A 15,369-nucleotide genomic window follows, 5' to 3' on the forward strand; every position below is an offset into this window, starting at 1 on the left:
TGCTATGTTAGTTATTTATAACTTTGTATTATTATTATTTTTCTATTGTGTTCCTTTATAAAGTAATGAATTTATGTAAAAGTTCTTCTACTAATATTATTTGTAATTGTTTATTAAAATTAGAGATCTGGATGAAATAAAAATATCAACAGTGAAATATAAACTATTATAGCGGCCTCCTTTATTACTACTTAATTTAAATGTGGCTTCTAATGTTAAAATGGTTCCCCAACTCTGGAATAGACGATTACGCGAAAGGAAATAAATGAAACACGTCCGTCCTTGGAGCTACAGTGAGAAATATGTTTTTATTGAACTCTTTATACGTTGGAACGATCCGTGTCTTTAAATCTATTGATTTTTAGAACAGTTCCTTGTGTAGGATGTTCTGAACATATGAGACCATGGGAAACTTCGCTCCCAGGCCGTTCTAACGCGGCAAAGATTGATTTTATGTTTCCTCGCTGCCATCTTTGCACTACTCCCAGCGTTGTTATATCTTCATTCTTTTCGGGGCCCGTATTGGATCTCTTCTGACGTCTCAATTTGTTTCCCGTTCTTCAAAGTCGAGGCACGTACGACACGTATTTCACTGCAGCGAAACAGTAGGATCCCGCGGGCTTCTAATAAATATATTATTGAACAGCTTGCGAACAACTAACGCGAAACTCTCGTTTATCGTCCTGCTCCGTTCTTCGCAGGAATAAAATTAAAAATATGTTCACCGTCTCTACGATCTGATTTAATAAATGGCAAAGAATTTTATCAACAGAATCGGGCGAGCAGAGAATTATATTTTGTCGATCGAAAGAAGAATACAAGAAAAAATTTTTTCTATCACGTTTTATCAGTGCGACAGTAGGATTACATTTTAGAAAAAATTTAATAAAAACGAAACTGACGTAGTACCTGTTCTCGGAAATTTCCGACAACGAGCGTCTTCAATATTAACGGATCAAACACTCTGTTGGCGCGTCACCGTTGAAACATGCACGGACCACCAGGGGTTTCCTTACAATCCATAAATCCCGTTGAACGACACTCGTTTGTCTCATACCGATACATCCTCCTGGTTCCCAGCGGTCATCGTTGACCCGGATATGCTTGTTTTCCCATGGAAGATCCGGGAGCTCGTTGCCTGGCCATGGTCCGCGTTTGCTAAACCGACGGGAAACACGTAGCTCGGATCAACGCGCTTCGATCAAATTATTTCCGGATAATCCGTTCGCGAAAAGGTCGTATCACCGTTCCGTGTCGTAATTGTGTACCATCGTTGCACAACGTCTACGATACAGAAATATCATTTAAAATAACGAGACATTACGAGTTCACATAGAAGATCTTGTACTGAAACGGAAGGTTTAAAGGACGATCGTAGAATTCTCATGCATGCCGGTGGGAGACGTCGGTGGATTTAATCCGGTGGGAGAGGTTTTTCGAGGCGGTATCGCATCGGTCGGGTGAAGTTCAACAAGTGCTACGAGAGAACACGCGCCGGTGACGCACAAAATGGCCTCTGCTCTTTTGACGTTCGACCAGAGGTATAGAGGGTGCGGAGTGGACCGTGTGCTTGAAAAGTCTAGCCGAAGCTCGGAGCGGTGGCGTCTGACCTGAGAAAGATCGCGCATGCCTCGCCCTTCCGCGGTTAATTAACCGTTTATTTTAATTACGATCCCTCCTGAGAAGTAGGAATCTGATTAAATGCATCGAGCTGTCATAGGATTCTCGGTAATCACCGGGAGTCGAAAACTTTGAAATACGGTCAGAGACTGGATAGGAACTAACTACGTACGTTTTATTGGATAGCGACAGCCTCGAATCGCAGAGGGATTGCGGCCGATTAAAGTCGAAACGTTCGGCTCGTGGACAGTGAGTTAATGAAATGTTTGGTTCGCGCATGGACCAGTCGGATTTAATTTAAATTTACACACTGGAAAACAGGTCGCGACAGAATCCCACGAAATATTTAATTCGTTGTAAATAACAAATGAGACAAATGGTTCAAGTAATGAGGTCCCGAATCGTTCTAATATAAAATCGTACTTTCATTTGAAAAATGCGATGTAGTTCTGTGTCATTAATTAATACGAGTGAGTAATGAAGCGATCTCGCGAAAAACCAAACGAGGCGCAAACATTTGTATTCGATTATTGATCGAGTAGCCCTGTCGTCGTAATACGTTCCGAATATCGTAATTTGACCTCTCTCAAATTGGGTAAATACGGGTCGCGAACGAGACGGGTGATTTCGTTCAACGTGCGCCTGTATTATCGTGACGAATTAACGAGGAATCGTGGAACAAGCGTAGGCAAGATAGAAAAAGGATTCGCCGGTTCCTAGTGATCTTGATAAGAATCGAGCCTGGTCGCTTAAGCGGATATTGATGCACTGTGAGAAATTGCGATGCTTAAAAAGAAGAGCAAACACGTTCCCTTCCGGTGGTGTTTAACTATTTGGCAAGAGGATAAGCTAATTTGGACGAGGGTGGATTATTAGTAACCTAAACAACGAGGCTGAAAGGGTTTCTCCCTTGTCTGGTCCTCAATTAAATAAATCCTCGCTCCCTCGGGAATCCTTTTGATCTTATAAACGATCGCAATACACTTTGTAAGAAGTATTATAATTAATTCACAAAGAATGTCTAGGGAACTGAATTACTGGAGAGAATCGAGAGTCAGATTGATTAAGAATGAAAGACTATTCATTTTCCGTAAGTAGCTAATATTATCAAGCTCCAGAGAGAAAGAGAGAGAGGGAGAGAGAGAGTGCTGTCGCTATCGGGAAGAAAAATTCCAGAAGTGGAAAAGAAGGAATGGAACGGTCACTTTCTTGACCCTCGATCGAGGAAAAGGAAGACCTGAGAGTATGTTTAAAGAAAATAAGAGAGAACGAAAGAGCAGTTTTCCTTTCGCAAGGCAAATCCGAATGGAGGGTAAAGCCAATTAAATTTTGAATAGAATCCTGTTACCGTCCACGGTAATGACTGCCTCAGGAAATTTTTCCTTCCACGATAATTCTTAAACCTTCCGCAACAATTTCTCTCTTCCGCCTCTTGGACAAAGACCTCTAATAAGACGTTATGCGAATTTAAATACGTTCACATATTAAATAGAAAAATCGAATTTAAGAGATTGACGAAAAAACTTTTGACTCTACGTGAATCGTTATAAAATTATTGGACCGAATTGGAACAGATTTCGAAAATAGGTAAATGCCCGTCGCGCGAAGGGGAACGATTTATCATCGCAACAAGTCACATTAGCGCGCGTTAATTGGGAAAGAGGGTTCCTCGTACCGACGCAGCGTGGAACGCAAACGCCACGAGGCTCGCTGAATATTGCAAAACGCAATGGTTCGGCTTGTTGTAACGGTTTCAGGAATCAGGTCGACCGCGGTTTTCGGTGGGAAAATCAGTCGCCTCGCGTCGTCGCCCGACACCCAAGCGTCACGCCCTACTTCACCCCGTGAAAATACTCCCATCGCATTTCCCGATGGGCAACGATTCTCTTCCTTCGTTCTTACTTATGTCCGACCATACACTTTTCTCAGTCTGCGAATAATCTCGCTGAAAGCTCATTTCGATTTTCTGAACAAAATCGGACTCTACGGTTTTATTTTCGTCAGATTCAGAGGTTTTATCATTCAATTCGTGCGATAAGAACGACACGACAATTGCTCGTGATTTAATACGCACAATGTGCGCCGTTGTTATTCGCCTCGATCTCATGTGCGCGTTTATTCACATGTTTTAAAACGATTTCTAATAGCAAGTAAAAGTATAACAAGTAGCCTGGATATTTGGGATGCATGAGTTTTGAAGAGAAGATGGCTTTGTAAACGCGATTAGGACGAATCGCTTGCCCGTATCACCGGACTGGTTATAGATTGAACTGTTTAATTTTGTCAGCCGCCTCCACCCCGTTCCAGTTTCAGCGCAGATAATTGTTTTGACGTTCGCGTGATGCATCGCGCGCACAATAAATTGACACGTCGATCCAGATATATGCGCACCGCATTGTATGCAGCTCGTTATGCCCGCTAACTTAGTACTGGAAATATCGCCGAGTTTGCTAATCAATGGATCGCAAAATTGGCCGGGTACCGTGTTATGCGTACTATATGTGTTTGCCAAGGATATCTCATAAAATGTTATATCAATCCAGCCGTGCGGTATGTGAAATTCAATGCTTATACGTGATTCATGCATGAGGCACATGAAATTCAATGTAGGTATATGATTCATATACGCGCGCGATATGTGAAATTCGATGTATAAGATTCATATACGTAATCTTTGACGTTTAAACTGTATGAAGGGTATACAATTTCCTTGCGTCTTTTTTATTGAGAAGATTCTAATCCATAAGACATGGATCACAATTAAGGATGTATTGGCTATATACAGTCAATCTCAAAAGTTTATGCACTTTAGAAACGCATTTTTTAAAAAGAAATCAGACGTCGGAAGAACATTGCTAATAATAAATAACAACAAAAAATTTCGATTTTTCTTACGGGAAAATTGCATACGACCTTTCTCGTAGAGTAACGAGTAATTTGCAAAAAACTGTTCTTTCATTTTTCATCAATAACTCTTTAAATATTAATGCTAGCGAAGTTATATTATACAGAGATTGTAGATCTCGTCGTCCTCTACAAGAATGGTCTTATGCAATTTTCTCGTAGGTCGAACGGTTTAGGAGTTATTGAGGAAAGACATTTTTTGTCAAAAGTTCGCCATTTCGACGCTGGGATTGTCGGATTTTGTCAACATCAATAAAATGCTATATAATCCTACGTAACTCGTTAAATATCGAAATTAGAAGGAAAACAACTTTTATTTGAAGCATTTTTCGAAATTTTGAAGAAAAAAATTTTTCGTCAGCGTCAATGCTTAATTAGATATTTCCTTCTATACTTTTTAGCACTTAGCTATTTATTATTAGCATTATTCTTCCGACGTCTGAACTCTTTTTAGTTATAGGAAATGAGTTTTTCTAAGGTACATAAACTTTTAGAATTGACTGTATAGCCAATACATCCTTAACTATTGCGACGCGTTTGTCTGACGACTCGGCCGTGCTCTATCCGTTAAATCGTATTACGCTTCTACTAATTTCTCAACGCAATAATAAATCGACTATTACTTACTTTCAATTCTGTCGCTGCATAGGTTTAGTTTTAACAGCAAATTGCATTCGACTTTATCAACTCCTATATTCCGTCATCATGTTCGTCGCTTATTTACTAAAATGGCCAAAGAAAGCCTGGGTCTCGGAATAGTGTCTGCTAGGACAAAGTGATAATCACCTGTTTCGCGTAAGTCACATCTTTTTGCCGGGGAAAGTGTAACCGAGTTAGCCGCGAACCGTGCTGATAGAGCGCGCATTACGTGCATCGGATGCTCGATGCAGCAGTTTCCGTGGAATAGCAAACCAGATATAGCGCGCGACAAAGCTACGGCGAAATTAAGCGTGCACACTTTTTACCCTGGTGTATGCCCGCGAATAGCGAGCGCAAATTGAAATTGTTTTGTGAAGTGGTGGTGGTGGATGGGGGCGGGGGTGCGGGGCGATAGTGTGTAACNACTTTGCAAAATGATCGACACAGTTAACTGGTTAAATTCATCCTTTGTCATTTATTGCTTTTTTCTATGACATTCACAAATACTGTGTCTGCTTTGTATAAAAATAGCATTAGATTAACGACTCGTGGAAACGATGCAATTTCTCGTGCATTCCTATATTCATCTCTATTTTCGCAAAGTTTAAAAGACTTGACGAGGCGTTCGCGTACGGTGGGCAGACGTCCAGCGTGATTAATTGCGCCGAGTAGACAGGGGTGAAAGTAACCATCGGAGGCTCGTAAAGCGGCTATCGATCCGTGTTGAACAGACGCGTACTGTCGCGGGTGCTGCCATTAAGCGTTACTTTTTATTAGTTCCAAGACTTCTCTTTTCACTCTCAACCACGGGTGCAACGTGGAATTCGACCATCGCTGTTAACAACCTCATGCTTGTAACGTAATTACTCGTTCACTAGGTCGTAAACTGGTGATGGGTGGAGGGAAATGGAGTGGAACGGCTCACATATATTCGATGAATTCGATATGAAAACGAATCGTACGATTTTTTAAGAGACGAAATTACGGACTTTTAAGAAATTCGTCTTGTTCTTAAACATTTGATTTACGAGAATTTTATGTAAGAAGTTCGAGAACGAAGGGAAAGAGATTTTTATAGGATTGGTTGTCAAATGATAAATAGCTTACTCGGTGTAACTTCGTATGGTCGAAGTTCGAACGTCTGTAAGACTGAGTGTTCAACTAGGAGCTTGATTGCTTCGGAGTCGAACTGCGGATACACTCGAATTACTCGATTGGTTTTGACTCCAGCCGAGTGGAAGTAAATGACTAATTGGCACGTGACAGTGAACTTTGCCCATAAAGTGGCCTTTGCTTTCAATTTCACCGGACTCATACGTATCGGATCATCATCAATTATTACGTTATTGTCGTACGGTCTGTCTTCGTTACGTCGGATGTTAAAATCTAGACGGATGACGTTTCCGATGGAAACGCGGGGCACGCGACGATTTCGATCCGCGTTCCAGTCGTTTACAAGCGCGGACCCGTCGGTGTCAGAGGATCACGAGGCTCCTCGAGTCCGATTGAACGAGCGTAACCGGGTGTAAAGTAGTGTCTGCCGGTCGCTCTCCTTTTCATCGTGCGCGCGTTGAAACGGAAGTTGCTCGAAACTTGTTGCGCCGACAATCTGAAATTCCCTGCCCGGGGCCGAGCCAGATGAAAAGTAGATGCGGAGCCGGAGTATAAGAGTGACCACACAAAAAGGGGCCACGCTACGAGAAGTTGCGAGACAACAGATTTTTCTCAGATTTCAAAGAGAATGTAAGAGCAGATGGGAAATGAAGATACCTCGGAAGACCAGAAGGAACCCTTTGAATATTACGGAAAGATTTACGTTCTTCATCTAAAGCTTTGTTCTTTTTTACTTTTAGTACAATTATAGCGTAAGTCAGGTAGGAAACGAGTCATAATAGTTTTACGATCGAACGCGTAGGTGAATTAATAAATATTTATTCAGTAAAAAGAAAACGAGGGAACGGTGCTCGTTTCTCTGAAGTGATCGCCACTTGGGCGACGAGTCCGCGCTCCATTACCGGTGAATTCAGACCCTGATGCGCGTCTGAACGACTTTTTCATCGACCGATTGTATGCTTTTTGTGCCACGCCACGTCGCGTCGGCCTGCCGAATGAAAAGATCGTTCAATATCGTTCTCAATGAGAGTAATTAGGAGGCTAATTTGTAGCCGATCCCGCGTAAGCCCTGCCCGAGTTCGCAAATTCACCCTGTGAAAGAGTTAATTAGAATTTTATTGCGTCCCAGAGCTTGCGTGCTCCCAATAACCATTGTGATTTATTAATAGACCGCGGAGTTTTATTCGAAATAAATCATTGATGATGTCAATTTATAAAAATCAGTTTGTGACTTTTACGTTTAAAATATTAAATTGTGCACTCAGCTCTTAATACTCTGAATAGATTCACAGATTACAGTATTTATAATTTCTGTATTTGCGATTCCTTCGTGCATGCATAAAATCCGTAGTCTACTTTCATCAACCGGAGTTAATTAATTACTCACTTGACTTCTCTTTATCTTTAATTTCATGTCCAATTATGATTATCTATAGAAAGATGTGAGATAAACCGTAAAGAATCGTCCGATCTGTTCCACTTAGCTTGGCAATTTTTATTAAAAACGGGAATGAAATATCGTCGATCGGTTCGCAAATTTGCTGCGCGATCAAGCATCCTCAGCGGCGCTGCGCGAGACGCGCGGTCATTATTCATCGAGTGCACCCCTCCCGCGTTCTCAACGACACGTTCCTACGTACGAGTGCTTTATCCGTTTCACTTCCGAACAGCTGGCACTCGTATTTGTTCGCCGCGTCGTCTGTTCTCGATGGAAATCGCTCGGCTGATTCATCCGTTTCTTACGTCGAACATTACTGCCGCACGCACGTGCGTGCGTCGCACATGCGCCACTCCTCGATCGATCCTGAATATTATAGTTCCTTCGATGAGTTACGATCAGTTTGGTTTTCACGTAAAAGTATCTTCGCGTCATGCGATAGCTAGACTCCAGATTTTCATGCAAAGTGGAACTCGAAGGATATCGATTTAAAAAAATAGAGGGAATAAGGGTGTCTTCTATTTTCTATAAAAGACGCATTGATTCGCTTCTTATTATAGATATTAATTGTAGGAAGTATTGAGAGGTAATAAATGCACCGGTCTTAATTAAACGTTTAAATGGTAATTGAAAATTGAACCATTGAGATCGCAATTGATAACCAATTATTATCGCAGCTATTGTTTTAATGGCTCTTAAGTATCTCTCGATTAATTAGTTTCAATAATGAATCATTCATGAGGTGCCTGTCTGTAAAAATTGTAGAAATATATAATAATAGAATCAGAAACAGTTTACTTGAGAATTTCTGAACGATCGACTTGCACGCTGGAGTCATCCTCGACTGTTTGCACGAATCCTGGCACGAGCTCCAGGTTCGGTTGATCCTGCGAGCCGTTAATCGGCACACGCCTTTGGATTCGGGATTAACGATCTGAGGTTCTAAAACAAACATTCACGGCCGATGGCGGAGCTGTGTCAGCAGCCGTGTGTGACGATTGAGACCCAGCCTGACTCGAAGCTCCTCCGGATTTCCGTTCGCCGGACCCGGATCCCTCCTCCGTCCCAGACATGATAATTCAATTCGCTCGCCCTCTTCGTGCCGTTCGAGGCCGCCTCGCCTCTCGAAGGTTTTTCATCAAATTGAATCTCCGAGGGAATCTGCAAGATTCGTAATATCAAAGAGGCTGGAGATCAGATGATCAGTTTGTGAAGGGACGTCAAGCAGGGTGGATAACATGATTCACGATTCAAGTTTCTCACAAATTTATTTTCTGTATAAAAATACAAGCATATCCGTCTAAGAAAGATTTAATGAGAGACGAATCGTAGTTCGGACGAAGGACTCGAAATTCTCTGTTCGTTTCCGGTCGACGTTGAGGACAGTTTCATCTTTCGATGTGTATAGTGTATAGCAAAATTGATTATTAAAAATAGCAAACGGAATCGTTTGGCGCGTTGATCACTGGGCGAAGCCAAAATTTCCTGCGAGGCTCCTGCGTTTAACCACCGATCGATATTCCCCGTTTCCGATAGTAGCTGCCGCGCGTCGCCTGGCTGCTCCTGCTCTGTACCGCGCCCGGCTTACGGTTTCGTCGTTTTCACGGGGTTAAAAAAAAGGGCGACGAGGGATCGCCGCGATTAACCGTCGACGACGATGTCGGAACCGGAACACGGGACGGTACCAGTCTCGTCCCGAAATCGGCCGATATACTAAATACCGGCGAGTTCGAGAGCCAGGCGACGTGTCCGAGAGAGAGTAGCGCGTTGCTATAGAAACCTACCAGCGGGCCGTTGTGGCGTGGGCGGCTGGTGGGTGGCAGGGGTTCTCAAAACACGTCGCGACGCGACGCGTCGGCCTCCGGGCGAGGGTCGACCGCTCGATCGAACGCCCAAAATCTGACGTGAAAGAAGATGAAAGAGCTCGATACCTGTAGTGAGACGCGAAGTGAATGAGGCGTCGACGACGGAAACGGGAAGAATCGTTTGCACACGGTGACGAGATTCTTCTTTATCAATGTCCCACGATTCACGAGTGTGCAGTCGTAGATTCGTTTAGGGGTCGATGATACTTCTCGGGGATAAATCATGGAGGATCGCGGATGAGATATACTGGTAGCGTTAGAGGCCGTTGAACCTTCAAATACAGTGGCCACAAAAAGTATTTCCGCACGTGAAGCTTGTTTATGCATTAATTAGCTGAAGCGTATTAAAATTTGCTTGATACGTGTAGAGAGTCACATTAATTATGTCTTATTTCGGAGGTCTCGTATAAACAGTTCTGCTCGTTCATCGTTCAATTTTCAACTTGGAAGTAGAAGAAGAATTATAAACTGCAAATAAACTGGTCGTACAGAATACGTTCTGATATTATTCTGTCCACTTTATCGGCTCGAACAGCGTTTTAAATCGGAACCGAATAGAAGCTTCGATTTAGTCGTCCCGTGAAAATTCCGGCGAGGTTCGAAAACACCGTCACGTAGTCGGGCGGCTATAAGAAGTAGGACAAAGTAGTCAAACATCCGGTGGAACGGTAGGAGGGTACGTAGTAGAATTTCCCTCGAATTGAATGTCCCTTCGTCATCGGCGCATTTCCTTGCCGGATCGATGCAGTCCCGAGATGAGGCGATAAGAACGGCCGAGGGAAGGCACTTCCGTTCGGAATCCCGGGAAAATCTGTCACGGTTAACAGACGCGCACCGTCTTCGAGATGATCCGTCTCTTTCATCCCTGAAAACTCGACTTATTTGTCCGCCGGATAAGAGTTAGCGTTCACTCGGTCGAACAATCGGATCGGAGCTAGTAAGGGAGTTTCTTCGCCGATTTCCCTGGGAACCCGTTCCCGGGCCAATCTAAATGGTACCGGCGACGGGACGTGCTCGCCCGGTTCACAGGCTCATTGTCAGGGTGGCTTTCGACCCTTCGCCGACTTCCGCGTGTACCGTGATAAAACCGGAGACGTAGATCGGAACCCTGTATTTACGGCTTCGTTTATCCTAAATCGGATCCGCCTTATCTTTTAATAAATACGGCGTTCAGAAAGAACAAAACTTGATCACGTCGTCAATGGTAATTAATAGTTTAATTGGTTTTACCAGCGAGCCTGGAGCACGTTCAGCTTTGTTCGATGAGTTTTATTCGATAAAAATGAACTACATCGCAATTCAGTAGAATACTGAAATAACCTTGTTAAAAAATTGATCGGACTTTCAATTTTGTTTTTACGATATACAGAAAGGGATTGTTTTCCACTCGCATTCGTTTTCCCGTTGCTTTTGTTCTTTCTATTGCCTCACTATTTTTTCTATTCCATTCGGTCGCGAATTTTTGTCGATCCCCTTTCACGTTGCTATGAATCGACGCAGGTTTCTTTACGAGATTAATGCGTGAGTCCTGTGAAATTGGTGTACCTCGATGCATGTCGCCCGCTTTTTCATATTCGCTCCGGATGTAATGGCGATGCAAAATCATGGGGAGGTATAAATTTCGAGTTACGGGAAGTAAACGCGGAAATTCGTTCTCCACTCTGTTTCAATGATGAATTCGTCGAGCCATTTAGAAGATTGAAAGTCTTTCACTTCCCCTGTCCTGCGAAAAATAATATTTCGATTTTTAATATGAAATCGAAGTTAATTTTTATTTCAGAAGTACCTCTTTCGTTTTTATTTGTTCGGAAATAGCGGTGAAATATCCGGTTCAATGAACAAACACTCATAAAATTGTAAATACGCAAAATTTCATATTGATTCAGTCACACTTCTCTATATACGTTCAACAGCATGATAAACAATTGTACAAATGAAAAATCAGACAGATTTGAAAATGTTTGTCCCATGCGCATTTCGTTCTTAATATATGTATTAGATCGAAACGTTGCTGGAACTTGGATGATGGCAGTAGAGCGAAGTCTAATAAGGACGGATACGTGTTCTTGTTGGTGATCCTATCAATCAGGTTTCTGTACGGGACGTCTCATTACGAGTTTAGACGGCACGGGCTGCAACAGCTTTGTGCACGTTTACATGCGTGTCACTGGGCTAATATGGGTTAATCAGCGCATCCATTGCACCCCAGGCCCTGCTTCCCTATTGCCTCGAACCGTCTGCTGCCTATCTCACGTTTACCACTTGACATTCGCGAAATACGATTTTCATTTCATTGCCCATAGCGTTCAGAAATTCAACGATTCGTAAATGCTTGTGAACGATCTTCTTCCTCGGACTCCTCGCAATCGATTCGTGCACTAAAATTTGTACAGGGAAACGATATCTCTGAGAGCGTTCTAAAACGGAGTCAAGGGGCACATGAAGCTGTAGCGTCGAGGAAATAGTAATCCTACAGGAAGTTGGCGGTTAACGTGAATAATTCTATCGGTCTCGTCGATCGAGCGTCGCGACCCACCGCGTCGTCGTCGCCGGTGGAAAATCCTTAAAGCGTGAAAGCGGCGACGCTGAACCAGCGTTTCGATGAAGCCACCGAATAATTCAAAGGCAAATGAACCGCTTTCTCTCTCTCGGATTCCCGGCTGTTTTCTACCCAGGGACACGGCCGTACGTATAATCGGACCAGATTTATTTGCTCTCGGGAAATAAGGTCCTTTCGACCGGTGACTTAATAAATTTCGAATCGCCGTTCAACGCGATTAACGAACCTTCTATGAATACGCGTCGATTAATTACCGAAGAATTTCTGATAACGTTTGCTTTAGACAATAGTTTATTACGACATATTATGGTCGTGCCGTTGGCCATTGACCGTTTTCAACGAACGTGTCGAGCATCGTAACGTAACAATCGCCGTAATAGTTTCGAAACGTGAAATCATGAATTCTTTCATACATTTCGTTCGTTGTTCTTTCGTCAAAACGAGATCTCACCACTCGATACTGTGATATTTATGAATACGTCATATGCACGGTCTAAAAATCTGTTTACACGTTGGGAACATTGTTTCTCTTGGATCAGGGTGTGCCGCGAGCGAGCCTCCGGCCGGGGGTGAATTTATTCGAAAAGTCCCGGGCACGTAAATGCGCCATAAATCCGCGAAAGTGAAGAAAAATGGATGATTCGGTAACTCCCGGCCGGGGTGCGCACCTACTCTCGCGTTTTTATGGCCCCGCGCCGGGATAACTTTCTCGCGTCGGAGTAAAAGCTGTGCCAGCTCGCGTCTTCCGCGTAATAAATAATGATGAACCTCGCTCCTCGAACGTAGGACGCACCCGCGGCGTCGTCCTTTCCTCAGGGAATTATTTATGGTCACCCATGGTCACCCGCGGTCTCGCAACGCTGCGAATAATTCAACGTTTACCCGGTCGAGATTAAAAATTCACCCACCGCCACTATCGATCCGACGCTATATTTCCGGGTCTTAATTAAAATTCGCCCCGCGAAAATGCAAAGTTCCGGTCTTCCGTCGAGTTCCGAGACGTCGGACAGCAAATTATTGAACGATAATTCCTTTAGGGATCGACGAATTCCCGTTGAATCCTTCAACACTGAAACACGTTCGTACTTTTTCTAAAATTTGATCACTCGACTTCGAGTTGCTCGCTTCACCGTGAACTCGTTCGCTCTTTCTCTTGGAATCAGAGCTACTCACGGACGACCGACCCGTTACATATTAACAAAGCTGCAGGCACGCTCGTCGGCGGGACAAATGCGACTCGTATGTGTCATCGTTGCCCGAACGAATTCAAAGAAACGACGAGGACTAGTTCCATTTCACGGAACAGACAATTTCGGTACGGTACGCGGTTTTTCATTCATTAGGATAATTAACGTCACTCCCGGCAAGTGGTTCTATTATACCCACGCGAGAGATTCCCTGGAACTTTCTCTCGTGACACTCGCCTACGCCCAGTTTCGACTCTACCCTGATGCGACCGTCTCGTGGCTTTCAATTTTCGAGAGAGCCCTCCAAATAAATCGAACAACATTCGGAATTGATAATAAGTGAAGTCGGATCAATTGACAAAGTGTAATTGTAAATTAATTTATTGCCCTGAAAAACAGAGGATGACTCACGCACAATAATTATTGTCCCATTAGAATGCAATTACGTGCAGCTCATCGAATTAATCGATGGATTCTTGTACTTCAAGAGACCAATTCATTCCTGTAAATTATCAGGAAAATTCTGCCGTTTACGTGACGAGTCTCTCATTGATTCAGCGTGCACGTTAATTATTCAGCTGACGGTCTGTTGACAGGGGTTTGTCGTTTCATGATTTCAGGAAGATGCGGCCACGGGTCTCCGTGCGAGCAACTCTGCTACGAGCTACACGACGGGATGTACGAGTGCGATTGCAAGGACGGGTACATCCTTCATAAAAATGGATACAGCTGCGCCGGTGAGTTCACTGAGAATACTTGGCGACTTTCCACGTCGCACCGATTTCCCCGTAGACAAATTTGTTTATTCGATATCCAACTTCTCTATCGAATCAAAAGAACTGTTGCCGTTATATGCGTTACGAGAGTTCTTCATTTCGAGCAGACGCTTTTTATTATGCTGAACTCCTCCGTCTCCGTGAAATAACTTCGACTTCTCGGTTAGTCATTCGAGACACAGAGAATTCTATGAATAATTTTCGTCAAATGAGATCTGTATAAATTCTTGATAACGAATCGTGTAATTCTGGGCTAAGCGTCGTATCAGAATTGTCTCGTTCTTCTCGATACGAGTTCATCCATGAACACACGCGGGGTGTCGCCTAAGGAAATTTTCTTGTCGGAAACGGTTACTTTTCCGAGCGACACGTAATCAACGTGACACGTCTCAGATGCAGCATATTGCGCGAAGCGTAAATGAAAGATCGCGTCACTGAGAAAAAATTTGACTGACATATCTTTTCATGATCATGTCCTTCGTGCCAACTGGCACGTTGGAATGAATGCATCTCTCATTTTTGTTTAGAGACGCTTTCCGAAACGAATAAATTTCTGCTGCTACTAAAACTGGAATTATTTTCCGATTAACTGAGACTCTGAAAATTGTAATTACGCTCATCGTCAGTCATGACTCGACGCGTTTATTTTAAGAAAGCGTTGGAAGATACTGCAGAATTTCCTAGTTGAGTTCGATGCGCACCTAACAAGGGACGTCGAGTTTCTCAGGGAGAAAAATATCTCATAAGCGAGCACGAAAAACAACCTCGTTAGTTTCCGACGTACACACGTAGACCGCAAAAACGCGCGCGTGTTGCGCAACTGTACGAACTAGAATATCTCCTTGGCAAAGCCGAGCAAAAATACTCTGCCTCGTGAACGCTCCAGTAAATTTACCGTTCCATTCGACAAGAAAATCGGAAACGAAACTATACGCAGTGCTCTCAAATTTACTCCGTACGATATTTCAGGAAAATTCGATGTGCACAAGTTTTAAATGCCGTCACGTATGAAAGCATTTAAAATACAGGAATCTGAGTTTACAAGTACGTGTTAGTCGGTATCGCGTGAGTGTTTCGTTTTGCATGAAATTTGCAATTTGTAAATCATTGAAAACCGACGAATCTTAAGGATGTATTGGCTATACAATCAATCCCAAAAGTTTATGTACCTTAGAAAAACGGATTTCCTATAATTAAAAAGAAATCAGACGTCGGAAGAGTAATGCTAATAATAAATAGCTACGTGCTAAAAAGTATAGAAGGAAAT

At 43.1% G+C, this 15,369-nt stretch overlaps 1 protein-coding gene across 5 annotated transcripts in view; it reads left to right on the top strand.

Moving 5' to 3' along the window:
- Positions 1-15,369, top strand: part of LOC108622188 (EGF like, fibronectin type III and laminin G domains protein pikachurin) — a 116,550-nt gene that overhangs the window by 19,790 nt on the left and 81,391 nt on the right. For 4 of the 5 annotated variants that reach the window (XM_026811300.1, XM_026811301.1, XM_018019894.2 and 1 more), the window contains exon 3: positions 13,947-14,063. In XM_026811300.1, coding sequence (XP_026667101.1) covers positions 13,947-14,063 — 117 coding nt within the window. Of the gene's footprint in view, positions 1-13,946; positions 14,064-15,369 lie in introns of those variants that run through there. The other variant, XM_026811302.1, reaches the window with a different exon arrangement.

Source organism: Ceratina calcarata, unplaced genomic scaffold, assembly GCF_001652005.2.
Source record: "Ceratina calcarata isolate Rehan_Ccalc_2016 unplaced genomic scaffold, ASM165200v1 scaffold21.2, whole genome shotgun sequence".
NCBI lineage: Eukaryota > Metazoa > Arthropoda > Insecta > Hymenoptera > Apidae > Ceratina > Ceratina calcarata.